This window comes from Gasterosteus aculeatus, chromosome 1 (genome assembly GCF_964276395.1).
Source record: "Gasterosteus aculeatus chromosome 1, fGasAcu3.hap1.1, whole genome shotgun sequence".
NCBI lineage: Eukaryota > Metazoa > Chordata > Actinopteri > Perciformes > Gasterosteidae > Gasterosteus > Gasterosteus aculeatus.
Window position 1 is genome coordinate 28,465,211 of NC_135688.1, and position 19,208 is coordinate 28,484,418.

At 46.7% G+C, this 19,208-nt stretch overlaps 2 protein-coding genes across 2 annotated transcripts; one reads left to right on the forward strand and one right to left on the reverse strand.

Annotated features, from left to right (window-relative positions):
* Positions 1-443: 443 nt before the first annotated feature.
* LOC120825688 (insulin receptor substrate 2-like) lies at positions 444-12,241 on the reverse strand. The gene is made up of 3 exons (XM_040187447.2): positions 7,672-12,241; positions 6,972-7,471; positions 444-2,994 (listed from the first exon to the last, which is right to left on the reverse strand). Exons 1-3 carry the CDS (start codon positions 10,320-10,322, stop codon positions 2,990-2,992), a joined length of 3,156 nt encoding a protein of 1,051 aa, XP_040043381.2. The 5' UTR covers positions 10,323-12,241; the 3' UTR covers positions 444-2,989.
* A 1,062-nt stretch (positions 12,242-13,303) lies between these two features.
* On the forward strand, positions 13,304-19,079 carry acp2 (acid phosphatase 2, lysosomal). Its single transcript, XM_040187462.2, has 13 exons — positions 13,304-13,516; positions 14,761-14,856; positions 15,075-15,161; positions 15,283-15,343; positions 15,446-15,537; positions 15,633-15,731; positions 15,815-15,904; positions 16,517-16,600; positions 16,705-16,753; positions 16,975-17,063; positions 17,266-17,372; positions 17,562-17,737; positions 17,820-19,079. Exons 1-13 carry the CDS (start codon positions 13,427-13,429, stop codon positions 17,963-17,965), a joined length of 1,266 nt encoding a protein of 421 aa, XP_040043396.2. The 5' UTR covers positions 13,304-13,426; the 3' UTR covers positions 17,966-19,079.
* The last annotated feature ends 129 nt before the right edge of the window (positions 19,080-19,208 follow it).

The window sequence follows — 19,208 nt, forward strand, 5'->3', positions numbered from 1 at the left end:
GAAGTGTCCCTGAGCAAGACACCTAACCCCTAATTGCTCCCCGGGAAAACATGTTTCTTAACAGCACAGATATTTTCCATACAAGTATGTGACATCTGTAAAACAAAACATTGTTCTTGCTACATGTTAAAGGTTTATGGAATACTGGTATTGACCAGCAGCTTAGCTAATGCTAATGCTAATGAATTACTAAATGTTATGCATACTACATAATTATTTTAGAGACATTTCAGAATAATATCTAAGTATAAAATGTTTGTAAGACAAAAATAAATATTTCTATTTTACTGTACTGCCAGAAATTGGTATTTCTTATATGATCATTTTATTTGTATTTTTTTTTAAATAATGTCATATCAGTGTATTTAAAAAGGGCCTAGATATTAGACACCAAAACTAATAAATATTATTTGTGGGAATAAAGAAGGAAGCCAAGCTGTAGCTCTTTAAATAAATTCATTTATTTATTTAGGTTGCTATCCATAATCAATACAGACAAAAGCAATACTTGACTATCAGGATTTATAAATCATAATAATCATCTTTTGTGAGCATCACAATAAACAGTATATTGAATTATGTACAATGGAAGACAACAAAGCTTTCAGATTGAGTAGACCCAAGATCAGTCAGTCTGTCCGCGGACACAGAAATGGGTAAAGCGCTTTGAGACGTGTTGAAGAAAGCAAGAAAAACAAAACACTTGGCAGAAAGAGAAATGTACATGGAGCAAAACAGCGTCTGCTTGCCACAAGAAGAAAACAAATCACCAATGCAATGTTACATTTGGTTCCACAGTTGTAAACTATATTGTATTCATGTCACTATTGCATATGCCATTAGGTAAAGTGAGTCAACAAGGCAAAGAGATCTGTATAATAAAATAGACAGACTATTTTTTCATAGTCAAACTGCAAGGGAGAAAAGCATACAATATACTGTACAACCCCAAAGCAAAAATCCCATCCCCCTTTTAAAAATCTGTAGCCAAAGTCTTTACACGGGAACCTCATTGCAACATAGCTCAAATCTAATTGAATATATTGTTTTAAGTTAAACTCTTTCTATGTACACAATATACACGTTCAAGACTTTGTAGATAAATAGATACCACATTTTAGTATGTTACAGCTGCAATATTATTAAACTCTGTGAAAACCGTGACTCACGATATGTTTGTGCGGTGTTCCTACCAGCTCAGCGATACATTCAGACGTGGTTAAACGGTTTACAATCCACTATACACCAAAGGGGGTCGTGAGCCTGCTGGAGTCGGTCCAGTGGGCGACTCATCGACCAAACAGTCAGGACATTACAGGGGGGGTTTCAGATTATGTCAACTCGCCATCTGTTGGCCAATATGGAGGTTCAAAGATTCAGTTACAGTTTTTGAGTCAGTGCAACTTTTGAAAGAAATAAGATTTTCTTCTTTTAGCTATTGAAAAGTTAAAATTTAAAAGCAATTAGAAACAAGATTGCTTATGGTAGCATAGCACACGTTAGCTAATGATAGCAATCCGTTCCGCTTTTGTCACTGGCCGTAGTGGCGGCTGTTCAGAAAATGTTACAAAAGCTAAGAGAAGAGAACATTTTTCAAACTAAACTATAAGCAAACTATGAGCAATACAACCGTTGTGTTAAATTCATTACAGTCAACAGTTTTGTAGCTAATGTTAATGTCACCATTAGGTTGCTAATGGTAGCCAATAGCCAGCCTGTACCGAATATTAGCCAATGTCAGCCAGGAACTACAGTTAGCTACCCACTGGCTGACGTAAGCTAACGGTAGTTCCTGGCTGACATTGGCTAATATTGTCAGCTGATGTCGGCCAGCAAGAGATAGTGGCAAATGTTAGCATGCATTAGATGCACTGATTTGATGGCCCTTTTCTATGTGTGCTAATTTTACGATTTGTTTTCTGCGACGGTCCCCTCACCTCCGCCCTCACTGTTTGACCAGAAACCGTCTCCACTGTGCCCCCTCCATTACCACCTCAACTGTACAGTCCAATGATATCACAGCAGAGCGGCCTGCGTCGAGCGCGACGGTTTGAAGGTAGGAGTGTGAGAGGTTTTAGGGGCTCAGGTGACTGAGGAACTGTGGGATTCAGTGCATTCAGATGCCTAATATTGTTGGGTCTGAGCTGAGTTATCAAGACATGCATAACTCTTAACAACATTTAGAAATATAATTCTGTAAGTCCAGCGCATTGATTGGACATGAAATAAACTAAGAATAAATAATTACTGATTTATTAAGAAAATATTTTAATATCAATACAATAAATCTCTTACTATATATATCGGAAATAATATCTTTACTGGTAAGCTTTTGAAGTTCCACAGAATAACAATATAGAGATGGAGGCCCAAACAGACATATCGTAATAGAATAGTTCTCTTATTTCATAAAAAACACAAGGACAGTATAGACATTAAGGCATTGGGTAGGTCCTATCAAACATTTGTCTTCCAAAAATAAATAACATTAATCTAAATATAGTTATATACTCCTTGTACCTTGGTATCTTCACTCCCTGGGCAATTTGTATGGTGAGTTTCTTTGTTCACTGTTGTACCGTTTGGTTGTACTACTGTCTCAGAAACACACTCACATTCACACAGGCAGTTGTAAAATCACCCTCAGGTAAATAAATAGTATATGGGTACCGTGGAGCTTTGTTACTATCTAAATATATTTGCTTCTGTTGCGCCTAAATGTGGGTCACAGGTGAGATGGCCTCTGAAAGCGACTAGACTTACCAAACATACACCCACTCTCTCCCTCGCACCCACCTGTCCAGCCTTCAGCAAAATGACATGCATAGACGGTGACCTGCTTGTTTCCTAAAAGAGTCTGTGTGATCGTTGCCGGGGGTCCAGACAGTCTTTTAGGGGCGCAGAGCCCAGTTGGAGGGCAAAGTGGATTCTTGTTTGTTGCTGAGCAGCAAGTCGGTGAAGTCGCCAATTCAACGGATCGAGGAATTTTTCAATCTGAAAGAGACAACCAGAGGAAAACAAAAGAGTTAGTGGGAACGTCCTGTCAACACACTTTGGTGTAGAATGAGCGTTTGTCACCATTTGCATCCAACTGTCAGGGAAATATTACGATTTTGGACAATAAATACAATTCTTAACATCGGATTTAAAAAAAAGCAAAAATATTAAACTGCATAAAAATGTTTTTATTAAATAATAATGCAAATAATGTATAAAATGCTTGCATATGAGAGCTCCCCTCTACCAAAAATTGATAAAAAATGAAAAAAAGAAAACCGGTTTATTTTATTACAAACAATACCAATGCCAACAACGCAGGCCTTTCAGAGCCTGCAGACCAGAGAGGTCTGAGGGAACAGTCTCATACTGTACAGAGCCAACGCATTCAGACTGCGCTGCAGTGTCTGTGCCACAACAAGGGACGCTGGGAAAAGCAGCTCCAACAACAGGAACAGCGAGTGCCCCACAACGGTGTTGATCAGCAGGGATTAAAGATGTTTTAACCTGATTGTTTTATGTGCCTTAGTTGTATGTATTGATGATATTTCGTACACATTTTGGTTTGTTGCAGCCACGATTCGGATCGGGACTGGTCAACCAAACCTGTGGTTTGTCCTTTAACGCACCAGCTGTTTTGAGGAAGCTGCTTGAAGGACGGTTCATGGGGGCGGGGGGGTTGGTGGTGGAAGTGAGAGGCTGGCGGGTAGCAGCCGTTATTACATAAGGTGGATAAAAAGAATGGGGGGGGAGGGGGGTTCTCTTGTCGCGCTGTTTTGTTGCTATGGACACCGGCTGAGCGGAAGAGAACCAGCTACCATTACAGTAGCTGATACATCTCTGATGTCATACACAGACAAACTAACCATGCATTTGTATGGACAACTGTGATGGATGGTGTGGCCACCGTTGACATTGGTGTGTGTGTGTAAGGGGGGGGAGGGGCCTTGCAAGCAGAAAAGGAAGGATTTACTTAAAGTCAGAGTGGAGGTCTGAAGGAGGGGAGAAACTATATTCTTAAACAATGATAAAACAGAGAAGGCAGCTTGGTAGTTTTGGACACTGGATGTTAAGTCAATAAATCTGGGGATAAATCCTTGTGTCTTACATCATTTACTATCATAGCACATATTTGTCCCTGTCGTGCCATTTGTCAATCTAGAGCGTTTTGTTGGCACGCCGATATTTCTCTATAGAGATGTCTCTAAAAGATAATTGGGACTAGTGTTGATCTGCTAAAGGGTGACAAAAATGTCCACCCGGCAGCTGATAAACGGAATAGCCCTCATTGATCTACCTCTGGCCGTCTAATCCCGCCCACTGAGGCTGTAATCTCATCTGGAGCTGTGGCTGTCTAAATGTAGGCAATGCTGGCCATGCAGTCATCTAGCAGCTAGCGCTTCTGTCTGGAACATCCCGGCCTACTTTAGCCCCCCCGTGCCATCACACTACACACACACACACACACACACACACACACACACACACAGCCTGGAAACTCTGACACAGGAGCCTGCGGTGTTACGTGTGCATGTTTGCTTTCCATATATCAAGTAACACAGCATTTCTGGATTTCCTGGCTCGGCTTTTCGCACCGTTTTGTTATGTTTGCAGGGTCTCTGCTTTAACGACGGTTCAACGCGGACGTAAATAACCGATTCAACGGCTAATGTGTGAGTGCGAGTGAGTGTTTGAGCTGATGTGCAGGGAATGCAGCTTTAGGCCGAAGACTAAAACCAAAACGTTTTACGAGTATCGTCAGAAAACAGTGTGAAGTGTGGAAAATCTAAACGAGCCGCACGGGCGCCACAGACTCACAAAACTTTTCCAAAAGATTGCTATGTGACAATATAATTATTTGCAAATGCAAAATATTAACGTATTAGTGATCCTATTTAGTCTTTAAAAAATAAAATCCAAAGTAAAAATAAAATCCCTTAAAAAAAAAAAAAGATCACATTGCTATGAGGCCGCATCTACTTTGCATGCTCACAGCGAGTTAGGGATGCATGGCTGGCACGCGAGACCCCTTTCGCTCCCGTTAACATTGCAACGCACACACAGGATGTGAAAGTAGCATTGGTACACATGCAACACGCTCTGGGTGCATGTGGATCCACCACCGCCACCCCTGATGACATCACCCGCTCTACTACCGAGTGAATGATGTGTCCTGGAAGCGGGATTTGAGCCAATGGATACAAATACTTCCAATCTGGCCGTTGAATTTTACACAGACACACTCAATGGTTCCTTTGGGCAGTAAAACAGTCGGGGGGGCGCGCTTCACCACATAAGGTAATTATTGGACAATGAGGCGAAAACGTAGATGGCCGACTTGGCTAATCTGGGTCTGGTACAGAAGCTTCTGCAATATGAGGACCCAGGAGAGCAGAGATGAGCGTGGCCTCTCGGGTCACATGGGCTGGTAAACAAACACTTTGAACCCCCCTCTCCCTGCGTGCTATGCTTTAGGACATTGAAGCCGGGCTCTAGGTGGAAGATCGAAACGAACGTAATCCAGCTGTCACAACGGGCGAAAGTCGGGAAAGGGGGGGGGGGGGGTCCTGGCAACTACATAAAAACCAAAAGCGTCCGGCAGCTAAAAGAAAACCCAGGCGGTGCACTTTGACCTGCATCACCTCGCTTCGCATCACAACGCTGGGACCAAGTACGGCAAACAAGCCATCGCTTGTCCAACGCTCCCAGAATGCACTTTGGTCATCCCTCTCTCTTACTTCTGCCAAGTGAACTGCCTAATGAGGCAGAAGTGCAGCGGCGTGCACGTGCCTTCCCCAGTTATGCACGCATTCCTTGACTTCCCTCCCACAAACGAGAAGGCACTGGAAAATATCTCTCCCTCCCACTCTTAAAAGAAATAAAAATAAAAAAACATTCCCAGGAGAAAAACACACCCCTGCATGCGTACGTGCGAGAGTCCACATGCATGTCCCTCCCCCTCCATCTCCTGATCGTGACAACTTGTTTTCTTTTTCTTCTGTACCAAAATAAAAGTCCACATAACTGCTCTCTCTCCGTAAGGTGGTGGAGTTGTTGTTGTCGTCCCGCTCTCTGCAAGGATACAACACACGTCCACTTGTGCAGCCCCCCTCCCCTCTACAAAATATGAAAGCTCACTGTGCCCAAAGCTTTGGGGAGGTGGTGGGGGGTCTTCAATGTTAACACTGTGTGCGGTTGTTCTGGTTTACAACGTCAGCTGTATACATTGTATGGTGGAATGGTGGGAATAAGAGGTCTGCAGAGGTCGCGTTGATGTGCAACACATCCGAAAGCCCACCCGACCGAAACACCGCAGTGGAGGCTCAGCCTTCACACCACTTGCGACCTTTTAGTAGCTTTTCTTTAAAGAATCTCCGTTGTGTCATCATTTTTTCCCCACCGCAAATACAGTTCATTCATAACGAAGCGTTTAGTTGTTGTTTTTAGTATCTGCGGCCCACAGTGACGCGTCCTGCTCCCCGTGCTGCTTGTTTACTTCACAGCGCTCAGCCTGGTCACGTTTTTGCTGCGTTCAAATGCTGTGGGAAATCTTTGCTTAGACCAAATATGGACGGGAATAAAATAACAAAATAAAAAAAAAAACAGTAAAAAGGTTGAAGGATTGCAGCTAAATTCAGGACTCAGCCCTGTTCGTTTTGATACAGATACCCGTGGCACCATGTTGTTTAAGTGCAAATACCGCCCAAAAACTGATGCTAACCGAATATAAGTACTCGGAAGTTGGAGCTTAAGAGCAGCACCTGAAGGCAGCACCAGCATCAGGGCTTTAAGATCACAGACACGGTTTGAATTTCCGCAGGAAATACAAGTTTACCTTCATTCTTGCTGTTCTATTCAATATTCGGTGCAGGTCTTTCTCTTTTTATTTTCAGCTACAAAGCCAAACTGCTTTTAAAATGAAAAAAAAAGCTGTCGATTTTATCAGTATCACATTCGGCAGCGACCTGACTCACCTTTGGCAGTGGTTGCGGCCTCCTTGAACCCCAAACAGACATATGGTGAGCTGTGTAATCCATTGATACGCGCTTTGCAGCTGCTGCTGGGCTTGAAGCCGGCCAGTTCCCCGCATTTCTCCACATCCCTGCTGTCCAGCAGGTTCAAGGCAATGTAGTTGAGCCTGTTGGGGTAGCCAGCGGAGCTATGCCGGCTCATTGGGCTGCCGTACTCCTCATCGGAGCCCTCGCTGCTCCGGGACGAGATGTTCTCCACCGAGCTGTGCCTCTTCATGGCGTCGCCGCGGGCAAAGGAGGGGAAGACCGGCGTCACGGTGGCGGTGGATGAGAAGGTCTCGGAGCTGTGGCGCCGGCGTCCCTGCGGGTTGGCCCGAATCACCTTGGCGGAGCAGTCGGGGTCCACGGCGGAGGAAGAGGTGGCCCCGATCAGAAAGACCCCAATGCCCTCTGGGACTCCCTGGTCCTCCAGAGAGAGCCTGCTCTCCCTGCCGCTCTGGCAGCTGTGGAACAAAGTTCAAAATATGACATGGGTCAGAAAATACATTTCACTGTCATGCTTCCAAAAAAAAGTTCTTAAAAATCCATCTTGTTACCACCAATATACATTTAAGATCAAATAAAAGCGGAGGATAATGTTAAATATCTAGATCGACAATATCCACGTTATTAATTAATTACCTCCCAGCACAGTTACACATACCTTGCGGTGTTCTGAGGAACGAGCTGCGCAGGGGAGCTGGTCATCCCAAATGTCATCTCAGTGTAGTCACTTTTTTCCTCATCACCACGGGCCTGAGAGCCTTGCTCGCCGGCCAGACGGTACACTCCGTCCTCCCCAGAGCACACGGGTAACTCCGGGAGCGTGCCCAGGCGTTCAGCGGGAGTCTTCTTGGGCGAGCGCGAGCCCAGCTGCAGGTTCATGTAGTCGGTCAGAGAGGCACTCCTGGGGCCCCCGACGGTGGAGCCCGCCGATGGCGACTGGCTCTCCGCGGAGACGACGGAGAATCGGGCAAACTCGATGTTGATGTACTCCCCGGGGCTCCGGGGCTCTCCGGGCAGCGGGTGCTCATTCATGCTGGGCAGGGTCCTCACGGTGTCCAGAGACAGCCTGTTGGGCCTACCGAGTCGCCCTCTGTAGTGCAGGTTCTCCGCACGACCATGTCGGACCGGAGAGGGCAGCGAGGGGCTCAGCGGGGAGCTCTGGGCCGCGCTGGGCTGCATCACTGAATAGTAGTCGGACTCCCCCGTCCTCTGCCTCAAGCTCTGCGGGCTCATCAGCACATACTGGCTGCTCTCCTCAATCTTGGAGGCCTGAAGTTTAGTAGGGGTCGCGAGGGAGGAGCCGGCCTGGTGGGCCGACCTCACCGGTTCCGCCGCCAGCGGGCCCACGTAGTAGTCGGGGGGCGTCTGCAGCGGCGGAGGGTTCCCAGGCGACATGTTCATGTATTCGCCTTGCCTGTCCGGGCTGTCAGCGGAGGACCTGAAGCCGCACCACATTCTCATGTAGCCGCTGTCCTCCAGGGAGCTGCTGCAGGGGGAGCTGGTCTTGAAGCCGCCGCCGGCAGCCGCCTGGGGGTGCACCCTCGGGTTCACGATCTGCTTTGGTGCAGAGACGCACATGGGGCTCATGGGCATGTAGTTGTCAGTCTTGCCCGACTCGGCCGACACACCGGGCGTCATCGGCATGTAGCCGTCATCGGCGAGGTTGCTGCTGGAGCTCCTGGACGAACCGATTTCGACGTCTCCGTAGTCCTCAGGGTAACACACTTTGGGCGAGGCGGAGTGAGAGTTCTGTCCTTGGGCCATCTGCATGAGCGTGTACTCGTCCAGGGAGGCCGACGACAGCGGCGCCACCACCCGTTGCTGACGCGGCGTGGTGAGGGAGTGCGTCCGCTTCCTGTACGCCGCGTGGTTCGCCGGACCTTCGCCGCCACCGGCCCCGGGACCGCCGTCGTTTGTCCCCTCCATGATCATGTAGCCGCAGGGGTCGCTGATGTCGCGGGACGGGGGGGTGCTGCACAGGGAGTCGGGGGTGTCGCTGCGGGTGAGGGGGATGAATCGCAGCTCCCCGGGGCTGGAGCTGTAGTCGTCGCACGTCATGAAGCCAGTGTCACTGAGGGAGCCGGAGATAGAAGCGCTGCAGCTGAAGGGCCGCCGGGCCTTATCGGGGGTGCAGATTCTGCCCCCCCGCCTGGGAGACATGCTGACAGGGCTTGAGGTGCCCGGCGGGGAGTTGGACACCGGCATGGAGCGGCTATGATGCAGACTGGAGGAGGAGTCGAGCATTCTGCAGGTGCGCCCACTGCTGAGGGTGTTGGACCTGATGAGGTGATTCCCGGAGCTCGGGCTGGTGTTCCCGGATATGGACATGGACACGGGCCGGGTCACGCTCCCGTCCCCCTCGCTCGCCGTTCTGATCCGACAGGACGTGAACTTTCTCCCCTGGGACGTCGCCGCCACGCTCTCCGTTCTGGATCGCCTCACCAGGCCCGTCTGGCTCGGGGGGAGGTTGTTGAGGTTGCGCCGGGTGGGCACGGAGATTGGGTTGGTGCTGGCGGACTGGCTCTTGCTCCGCGGCCGGAATTCGGACAGCTCCTTCATGGCCTTCATGGCCTCGAGGATGGTCTCGTGGATGTTCTGCGCCACCACCGAGTCCTCCGCCTGCATCCAGAACTCGCCGGGCCCGGTCACCGCCGAGCGGCCCACCTCGATGAAGAAGAAGCTGTCCGAGTGGCCGCATCGCCTGATGTTCATGAGCTGCAGGCTGACGGCGGCCGACTCGGAGTTCAGCTTGACGAAGCTGATGGTCCTGCTGGACAAACACAGCCTGTACACCCCGGTGAGGTTCTTGATCTGACCCAGGCCTTTGGACTTGAGGTTGACCTGCCACACCTCCTTATAGGCGGCCGTCGCGGGGGCCATAAGCCCGTAGCTGGCTTCCTCAAAGCCCACCAGGGAGGATGTGGACGCGGGGCTGTCATACACTTTCCCCTCGGCTATGAGGTCGGTCAGAACCGCGTACCAGCTCTCCTGCTCCTGCTCGCTGTCCGCGGCCACCGCGAAGTACTCGTCCTTGGTGTAGAGGGCGATGAGGTGCTTGTGTTTGGCGTCGGCGCGCTTGTTCACGCACAGGCACGAGTCCAAAGTGATGAGGCGCCTCGCCGCTGACTTGTTCCTCCATTTCTTCTCGCTCTCGTAGTACTCCAGGCACGCGGGGCCGCGCTCCGTGGGCTCGCGCAGCACGAAGAAGCGCCGGTGTCCGTGTTTCTGCTTCCTCAGGTATCCGCACCTCTTCACGCCGCTCGCCCCGTCGCGTAACAGGTGTCCTCCCGTCGCCGGAGGACTTGCCATTTCTTCTCCACGTCTTTTTTTTTTTTCCGTCTCCAAGTTACAGACAGGCCTTTTTGTTTGGTTATTTTATGTTTTACTGGCAACCAAAAATACTTTAAAGAGCTCCGTTTAAAAAAAGTAAAAGAAAAGATAAATTCTAATTCATCGCAAACGTCAAAAGCTGCGCCCGCGGTCGCGCCACGGCAGAAGAAGCGTCGCAGCCGGAACCAGAGCGGAGACTGATCCGATCCTGGAGAAAAACAACATGTGACGCTGCTGCTCTAAAAACAGAATAAAACACGGAGTCATAGGGGGCGGGGCGTGCTGCAGGGGTCGTGCCTGTCCGTCACGTGGCAACTGACGCTCCGTATTGGCCGTTTAAATAATTCAAAGCGCGCAAACCCCGCCCACCTCTCCTCCCCCCTCCCCTTTGGCTTTTCCAACAGCCCCGTCGTTAAGAAACCGAAATCACAAGCCCGTTGAATAACAGCAATTCCTGCAAACTGTAGAAAGGAAGTGTGGGCAAAACACACGGCCAATACTCGGCTGATGTGCGCTGCACCAGGGGAATACTCATTAGTGTGTCACGGTGCAGTTGACGCACCGATTTTGGATTAATGCGGATTTGAGATGTGTAACATAATGCTGAGGCAGTAAAAGGTGTAAACCACACTTGTTATGTAAGGAGCGTTGTAGTCTGTAAAGCTGTGGATATTCCTCTCCTGCTGCTCGAACTCAATGGCTCCTATTTCCCCACCATCTATTCCCCCATAGGCAGCAGTGTACACATCTGTTAATCATTATACACATTAACTGTTGTAGAAAAGGGTAAATAAAAAACAGCTGAAGAAAGGGTGGACATTTTTTGTGTTATTTCTGTGTTATTTTATATTCCTTTGGGCTCCTGCTGCACATTTATAAAAACAATTCAAACATGTTATTGTTGAATGAAAGACAGCCATGTCACAGAAGAGGGACGACCAAAGCCAGTGCGTCAGAGGCCCCTGTGTCATAACAAGCTGCAGAAATGCTGCCATCGTCTGGCTGCTCGCCCTCCTCCCCACGCATGATTCCATCAACACATTGTGGATCACAATTTAGAGAAAAAGCGGAAGGGCGCAAAAATGTGGTGCAGAATAACGAGAGGATTGGGCCGCGAGGGGCCTAGCACACGTCTGTTTGTCAGATCATTTTCGGCAATTAAGTAATTTGGAGATCATTGCTCACCCCCCCCCTTTTCCCCCCAATCACAAACCCCCAAAACACAATTTTTCTAATCTCTGCACCAAGCAGATTACACTCAGTGAGGTGTCCGTGTGAATTAGATGCTATGGATCTATGGTGGGTATCTGCCCTGTTGAACAAACACATAGATACTCCAGATTAAGGGTAATCCCCGCCTTCTCTAACCACTATTGTGTTCATTAATGATATTGTTGATGCCTGTGTGTGTGTGTGTGTGTGTGTGTGTGTGTGTGTGTGTGTGTGTGTGGGAGTGGGATCACTTGGCCGTTGCCTATTTTTCTGTTTTCACACCAGTGTTCACTTGTACAGGGATCAACAGGGCCCGTGGCATGTGTTTTCAGCATTAGCCGTCACTTATAATCTGAGATGTGGGCAGCAAAACATAAACACCTTTGCCAGGATTTGGTAACACGTAGCAGATATAAACAGCCTGAGGCAATAAAAAAACAAAGGAAACAAAGCGGTTATTGTTGACACCTAAGCGGCAGGGACGTACAATGCTTCGGCAACAACACCGAGGGGATGACGCTGAGCGCTGAATATTGTTTTGTTTTGCAGGCAGTGAATGCGATGTGGTGTGCTGATACGTTCCCACGGGGTTTTCCATTCAACACCAGTCTGGGTGTCTCCTGTTCCTCTGCAGGCCGAGCGTGGCCACCTTTTTATCACCTGTGCTGATTCTGATTAACAACTTTTCCACGTTGTGCTAACCTGGTGTGAACCGGCTTGGGAACATCTAGAGGTTACAACTGCATCCAACAGACTTCTTCAGCCCTTAGAGTTATTTTTATTTTGGTCAAGAATGATAATAATCATTGTAGGAACCAAAACCAGTTGAAGCTGTCACGGTCACCAGTTGTTATAGTACTAGAACCACAACCCATGGGGGAACCCAAAGAGTTTATGAAGTCTATTTATTTGCAAAAATCATTAAGAAGTCAGAAGGTAGCACATGTTCACCTAATTAATCACAGTGTAGTCAAATACTGGTGATGAAGATCAGACTTCCTCTTTTTTTCCTGTTGCCAGACCCTGGCACCTAGAGATCAGTGTACCAGAGGGTTTTATGCTCAAAAACAAAGACTTTCCATATTCCCTGACCTGAGGCACAGAAGCCCTTGTCAAGCATCATAGCTTCCACACAATAGAGGGTTAACTTGTGACACCCATATGACTGGTGCTCACTTCAAAACGCTATCAAAGCTATTGAATATTTTAATTGCCCATTGAGACGTTTTTATGTGTTTTTCTTGTTAACCCATTCGTAGTTTAGTCTTCAATTCCCAGAGGCACATATAACCTATTTTCTGTTTTTTTATGTCAAATCTAGTTGGACGTGTAGGGGGATTCTTATTTGAATTTAGTACAGCACTGACCTCTAGTGGCAGAAGACAATGGCTGCATAGGTGTTACTGAGAAAACCTCTCGGATCCGCTTTTATCAGGGGAAAAAGTGATCCTCCTAACATTTTTTGAAATGTGATTTTTTTGTCTCTCCTTCTCAGATTCACCATCTCAAAATCTATACTTAATCATTGTCTTAATCAAGTCAGAATCACGACATATTTCATAGTTCACTCAAAAATGAGTGTCTCATTATGTTGACGAATATTTTTAATGCAAGAAAATAAAAAACAATTACGCAACTCGGATTCCAACTCAAATCTTCTACTAAATCGGACAGACAGTGTTTCTTGTCGACCACACAACTGAGTTGCACACGAGGGGCCCGCGGCGATTTCATACGTCACACCCGTCACGTGATTGCGAACACGCGTATTGGTTGGGTCTGCTGGGGTGACGCAGTAGGAAGTAACCGCCGGTTGAAGCAGGCTGTTTGTGATTGTCAGCTACCTGTAGCTCGCTTACACGAACGGAAACATGGCGTTAGCTGCGCTGCTCTTTCTTTTTACGGTCGGTTCTGTCTGTCGAGAAGCCGTGTCAGAAAGAAAGCTAGCATACGTGACTGTGGTGAGTGTTATTAATATGAAGGACTTATTGTGGACAGACGCGTACGGTACTGCGTTAAAAATGGAACAAATTATGTGTTTTCTTTAATTCACAGCAAACCTGTATATTATTCCAAAAGTGAATTATTCTACGAATTAGTAATATTGCTGTCCACAATCTACCTAGCAACCCCTTTAAAAAAAATAAAAAGGGAAAAAAGGCTAATGTTGCGTTTGGTTAACACCGCTAATTAACTTGAACCGGTTGGGCCGGCCAAGTGCGACATTCGTCGAGAATAAAACAAAAATAAATCCCAAAAATATATTTGACTCGAACCGTGTAAACGCTTTGGCTTGTTTTTAATTTAATTTTGAGTCGTGTGACGTCACAAAACCAGTAAATAGCACAACATGGAGCTCTGCTACCAAACGCAGCTCGTGTTCTTCCATAACTTCCATAACGTGTTGACACATTTAACATGTTGGTCCGGATGAGTGCAGCTTGGTGTCGTGTAGAGACTGTTGTGATTGCGTGGAGATGCGCATATTAAAGTAACCACTTGTCAATATAATTGACGGTCCAGCTGCCATAAACTGTTGCATGTGGACGACGATGCAGATGAGACACCAGCTGGCAACCTTGTAATCCCAGTGTGAAGTGGACATCTCGCACCTTGCTTATTAACTAAATGTACATGCCATTATATCATAAATATATAGTAAGAGTGTCTAATTGGCAATGGCTGTTCTGGATTCTGTAATTAACCTTTGAAACCCGCACTAAATTGTTGCAAAAAAACAAACATTTTCGATACTTGGACTTAGTTTCAGCAAGCTATTCTTTCATGATTTGTGAAGCTGGAGTGCAATAATTCACTCATTTCTGGAGCCTTGTAGACCGATAGTAGGCTCATAAAGACCAGAGTCGCATGTTTGAATCTTATTGACTCGGATCAAACGGCTTCCAGTGTTGAAAAAGAGATGCGTTCACATTTTCCCGTCATGCAGTCCTTTTGTTAGCAATTCAAATATTTTATAATAAGCTGTCATTTTCTTGTATATTCAGTGGTACTCAGGTTTCCAATACATTAAAAAAAAGTGATGTTCTTGGAATTTTTAACCCAAGTGGAAACCTATTCACTAGCTGCTGTGGGTTTAGAAGATAAAATAGAAGATCCAGGATTCTCTTTTCATGCCATTTATGGAAGTGTTTTTTGTTGTTCTTCAGTCGGGTCTTTCCTGACCTCCTCTGTGTCTCCCTTCCAGTTGTTTCGTCATGGCGACCGGTCCGCTATTAAAACCTACCCCACCGACCCTCACCAAGAGAGCGACTGGCCACAAGGCTTTGGACAGCTGTCACAGGTGGAACATTGCAGAAGATCCTCTGTTGTCTTGAACTTCATGATACATTCGGGGTTTTTTATTGGACACATCAAGCTCTCCCATATCTTCATTACGTTTGAGTTATTGCTTTGAGTAACACCGTGATATGAAGACTTGTATTTTTAATTTTTTCCCAATCATTATTACAAACTCATTTATCGGGTCCTATGTGACCTCATCGCTGTGTGCTCTTTCAGGAGGGCATGAGGCAGCACTATGATCTGGGCCGGTTCCTCAGGAATCGTTACCAGGGGTTCCTGAACAAATCCTATGATCGACAAGAGGTAACATTGATCATGTGACACTTGACCAGGTCACCTCGCAGAAAAAGGGAGGGAGGGATGGGGGGCTCTGACATGCTGGTGTTATAACCGCCAACTCACCCGTGGCTCCTTCTGTCCGTAGATCTCCGTCCGCAGCACGGACTACGACCGCACCCTGATGAGCGCCGAGGCAAACCTCGCAGGTCTGACCGCCAGCACTCCTTCCTCCCTCCCCCCCTCTCTCCCTACCAATTTGTCGTACTCTCCTTATGGCCCGCATTCACAGCCTCTTGTCCGTCGCCCAGGTCTCTACCCCCCGACGGGTGACCAGGTCTTCAGGGTGGGCCTGAAGTGGCAGCCGATACCTGTGCACACGGTGCCGCAGGCTGAAGAGAGGGTATGTGTTTGTGCACATAGTTTGCCTTTTGCTGTGGATCATTGTACATACTTTGTCTGAACTGTCTTTTGTTTCCTTTTTTAATTTTCTTTTAGCTTCTCTCTTTTCCTCTGGGGGACTGTCCTCGCTACAAACAGCTGATGAACGAAACGGAGCACACAGACGCATTTATTAATGTCACAACAGAGTATCAGGTGTGGGTTGTACTTTTTTTTTTTCATGCGACAACGAGGACGACGTGACCTTTTTTTTAATTTCGCGGCGCTCCTCTCTGCAGGACCTCATAGAGCTGGTCAGGAATAAAACCGGACTAAATAACACCACCGTGGAAACCGTATGGAGCGTGTATGACACACTGTTCTGTGAGGTGAGAGCGCACACACACACACACACACACACACACACACACAACTGAAAAGTATGTACTTATCCGTAGAAAATGAATACAATTATTTTCAGGTAAGACAAGAATGGTTTGGTGCAGTTTAATTTTAGAATAAAAGCGTCTTTTCAAGGTATAAGCTGCTTTTTTTTTTTTTCAAGTTAACTTCCACTTGTCGACTAACTGAACAGCTCTCATGGTGTTGGGTTTCTGTCTTGTGACTCGTCAGCTTTTAAGGAACCCAAAGGACATCCGGGCTGTTGGAGGAAGAGAATTGTGCAATTTTTTTTCTCTTCAGCGTCTTATTCAGTAAACCAGTCTCCGCTTGCATTTAAACATGCTTCCAATCAATGCCATGTATAACTCTCAATATTGAGTATTGAGAGATTTTTAATATATCATCAGGAACCATCGGGTCACTTGAGTACAGCCTCAAGCGCAGAGAGGTGGAGAAGTCACTGCTGACGAGGAACAAGACAGTTTTGTCAGTTTGCTTGATTTAAGGCTTTGGTTTCGTCTTTTGTAGTTCCTCTTCATCAAGTCACAGTGTTATTGTTCCCTTAATTCCTATTGTGTTTTCTGTGTGTGTGAGTTCAGTCCCGTCACAACATGACACTTCCTGACTGGGTGACTCCTGATGTGATGGGGAAGCTTCAAGTGCTCAAAGACTTTGCATTTCAGGTAAAAGTAGTTTCCACAGTTATGGTTTTAGTTTCGGACCATCTGGTCTCAATGCTGTTGTGTAGCAAGTAATGTAATGACTTTATTTTTTTGTTTTTACACAGGTCACATTTGGCTTCTACAAACTGCAAGAAAAGAGCCGGCTGCAGGGAGGTACACGAGTGAAGTTGAGAGATATTCAAATGTTACCTAAACCGAGAAGTGTTTTTACCATCACTTAATGGTGATCAACAAACCGGTTACCCAGGGCAACAGTGCGGCTCATCGATCATCTTTTTAATGGAGCTCTGAGGCACAAAGGGATAGCTTGGATTGGTTGCTGGCGTACCGCAAGACTTTGAACAAAGGGCTAAATAGGTGTCTTTGTCTTTTAGGTATCCTGTTGGGTGAAATAGTGAAGAATCTTTCCAAGATGGCCGTCCCAGACCCAAAACAGCAGCTTAAAATGATGATGCTGTCAGCGGTAAGATTTTGACAATTAGTTTCTTTCCCTCACATTTGGACAGACAAGCTTTGTGTTTCCCCCCGTTTCCAGTCTCAATGGCGAGCTAAGCGTCTTCTGTCTGTAGCTTTGTGTGTCGTGCCTCGACAGACTGGTGTAGATCTTCTATCCCTCTGGCAGAAAAAGCAAGTTTCCTTTTGTAATGTGTGCGTCTGGTCCACAGCACGACACCACTGTAGCCGCCCTGCAGGCCAGCTTGGATGTGTTCAACGGAAGGCAGCCGCCATATGCCTCCTGTCAAATATTTGAGCTGCACCGCGACGACAACGGGTGAATCACAAGCGCAGAATGAGCTGCAGACACTGACTTAATGAATAACGCGAATACGCACTCATGAGGAGCTGATACCAGGGAGGATGTTAATAAGTGCATCGATGTAGAATACACAAGACATTTACTTCAAAAACGCATCTAAAACTGTGTCTCTGTCTCCCCCCTCCCTCCCTGCCTGCCCCCCAGCTCGGTCTCTGTGTCGCTGTTTTACCGGAACAGCAGCAAAGCGGAGGCGTTCCCCCAGCAGTTACCGGGCTGCTCCCTCGACTGCCCCCTGGACGACTTTGTGAGAATAACAAAGCTCTCCATTTCGGAAGACCGCGAGAAGGAATGTCAACTGCCGTCAAAGGGGAGAGATAACGGTGAGAAGAAAACCCCACACAAAATACTGAAAGCTGCGATACCCCCCCCCCCCACTCATCCGATGTCTTCATCTGTCTTCAGAAGTGATCATCAGTCTGGCGGTGTCCAGCTCTCTGCTCCTCCTCCTCGTCGTCCTCCTCCTCGGCGTGATTTGTTGGCAGAAGGAGCCAATCGTTAACCGGGGTTACCACCAAGTGATCAACCAGGAAGCCGTAGAGGAATCCTGACACGAGCGCAGACTCGTCCCTCGGAGATCGGCGAGCCTGGCGTCGTGGGGCAGCAGCAGCAGCGACGACGACGAACTTTGAACTATCGGCTCTTGACACTAACAGGATGGTTGAGGCGTCGTCTGAGGGACACGAAGAAAATGCAGCAGGGAAAACAACTTATATTTGTTTAACAGTTTGTCTTCTAATTAAGTTGCGGTGTTCTGCAACTTAATCTGTTCCTATGTTGACATATTATTTCAATAAAGGGGCCGCAGGGTGGTGCTGACTCGCACAGGGCGAGTTGACCAAGAGCTTTGTCACAAGTGTCCTTTAGCGAGATACTAACGCGCCAGCAAAATGGCAAACTGCTCTCTTGTCTCTTTTTGTGTGCGTTTGAACCAGCTTCTTAAATATGCAGCTTACCGAAGCTTTTTCTTTCAGTCCGACTGTGAATGATCTGACAAAGGAAAACCCTGTTAAACTCAACTTTGTTTTGAACCGAATAACTGAACCCCCACACTATTTTTTTCAACTATATAAGGTTTTGTTTAATTTCTACTCAAGTATTTAAATTCCTGATTACGTTCTTCAAATAAGGGACCTATTGGTAGAAATCTGAACATTGCAATTTCATTTTCTTTGCTAATCCGGACTGGGTCCACTTGTCTGCAGCATTCAAAATGGGTGGGAATTTGAAAGTTGAATCCCACCCATTGGATTTCTGTCGAATATTATTCCATTTGTTTGGACTCGTTCTTACAACCAAAGGTGAGCTTGTGAAACAGACACAGGTGGGATGTAACCGAGCTAGTTCTTCAGTTCATATGTCCATTTAATGATATTTCACTCAAATGAAATAATGTTTACATTGTATTTTGGCAACACAACTGCCCCTTTAATAGGGACAGTGGTTAGCATGCTAGCTGTTAGCTTAAGCTAAATTAAAAGCAATGCTTGCCGTTAAGAAAGCTTTTTTTGTGGCTAAATGTAATTTATATAAAACACTGCGGTTACTGTCATTTCCAGGGTTAAGGGTCTTCAGCCAAAACTATGGGGTTTAGTGAAATATATGTTAAACCATAAACTGTCACTAAAAACTTTGTCTTGAAATAAATTTCAAATCCCAATGCAATATGGTCCAGAATGTGGCTCTATTCTTAAGTCACAATTTTGCACTGCATGAATGAAAACAAGTTTTAATTGCAATATCCTACACAATTAAGATTATGTCAGTAGTGTTCAAACTCAGTCATTTGGAATT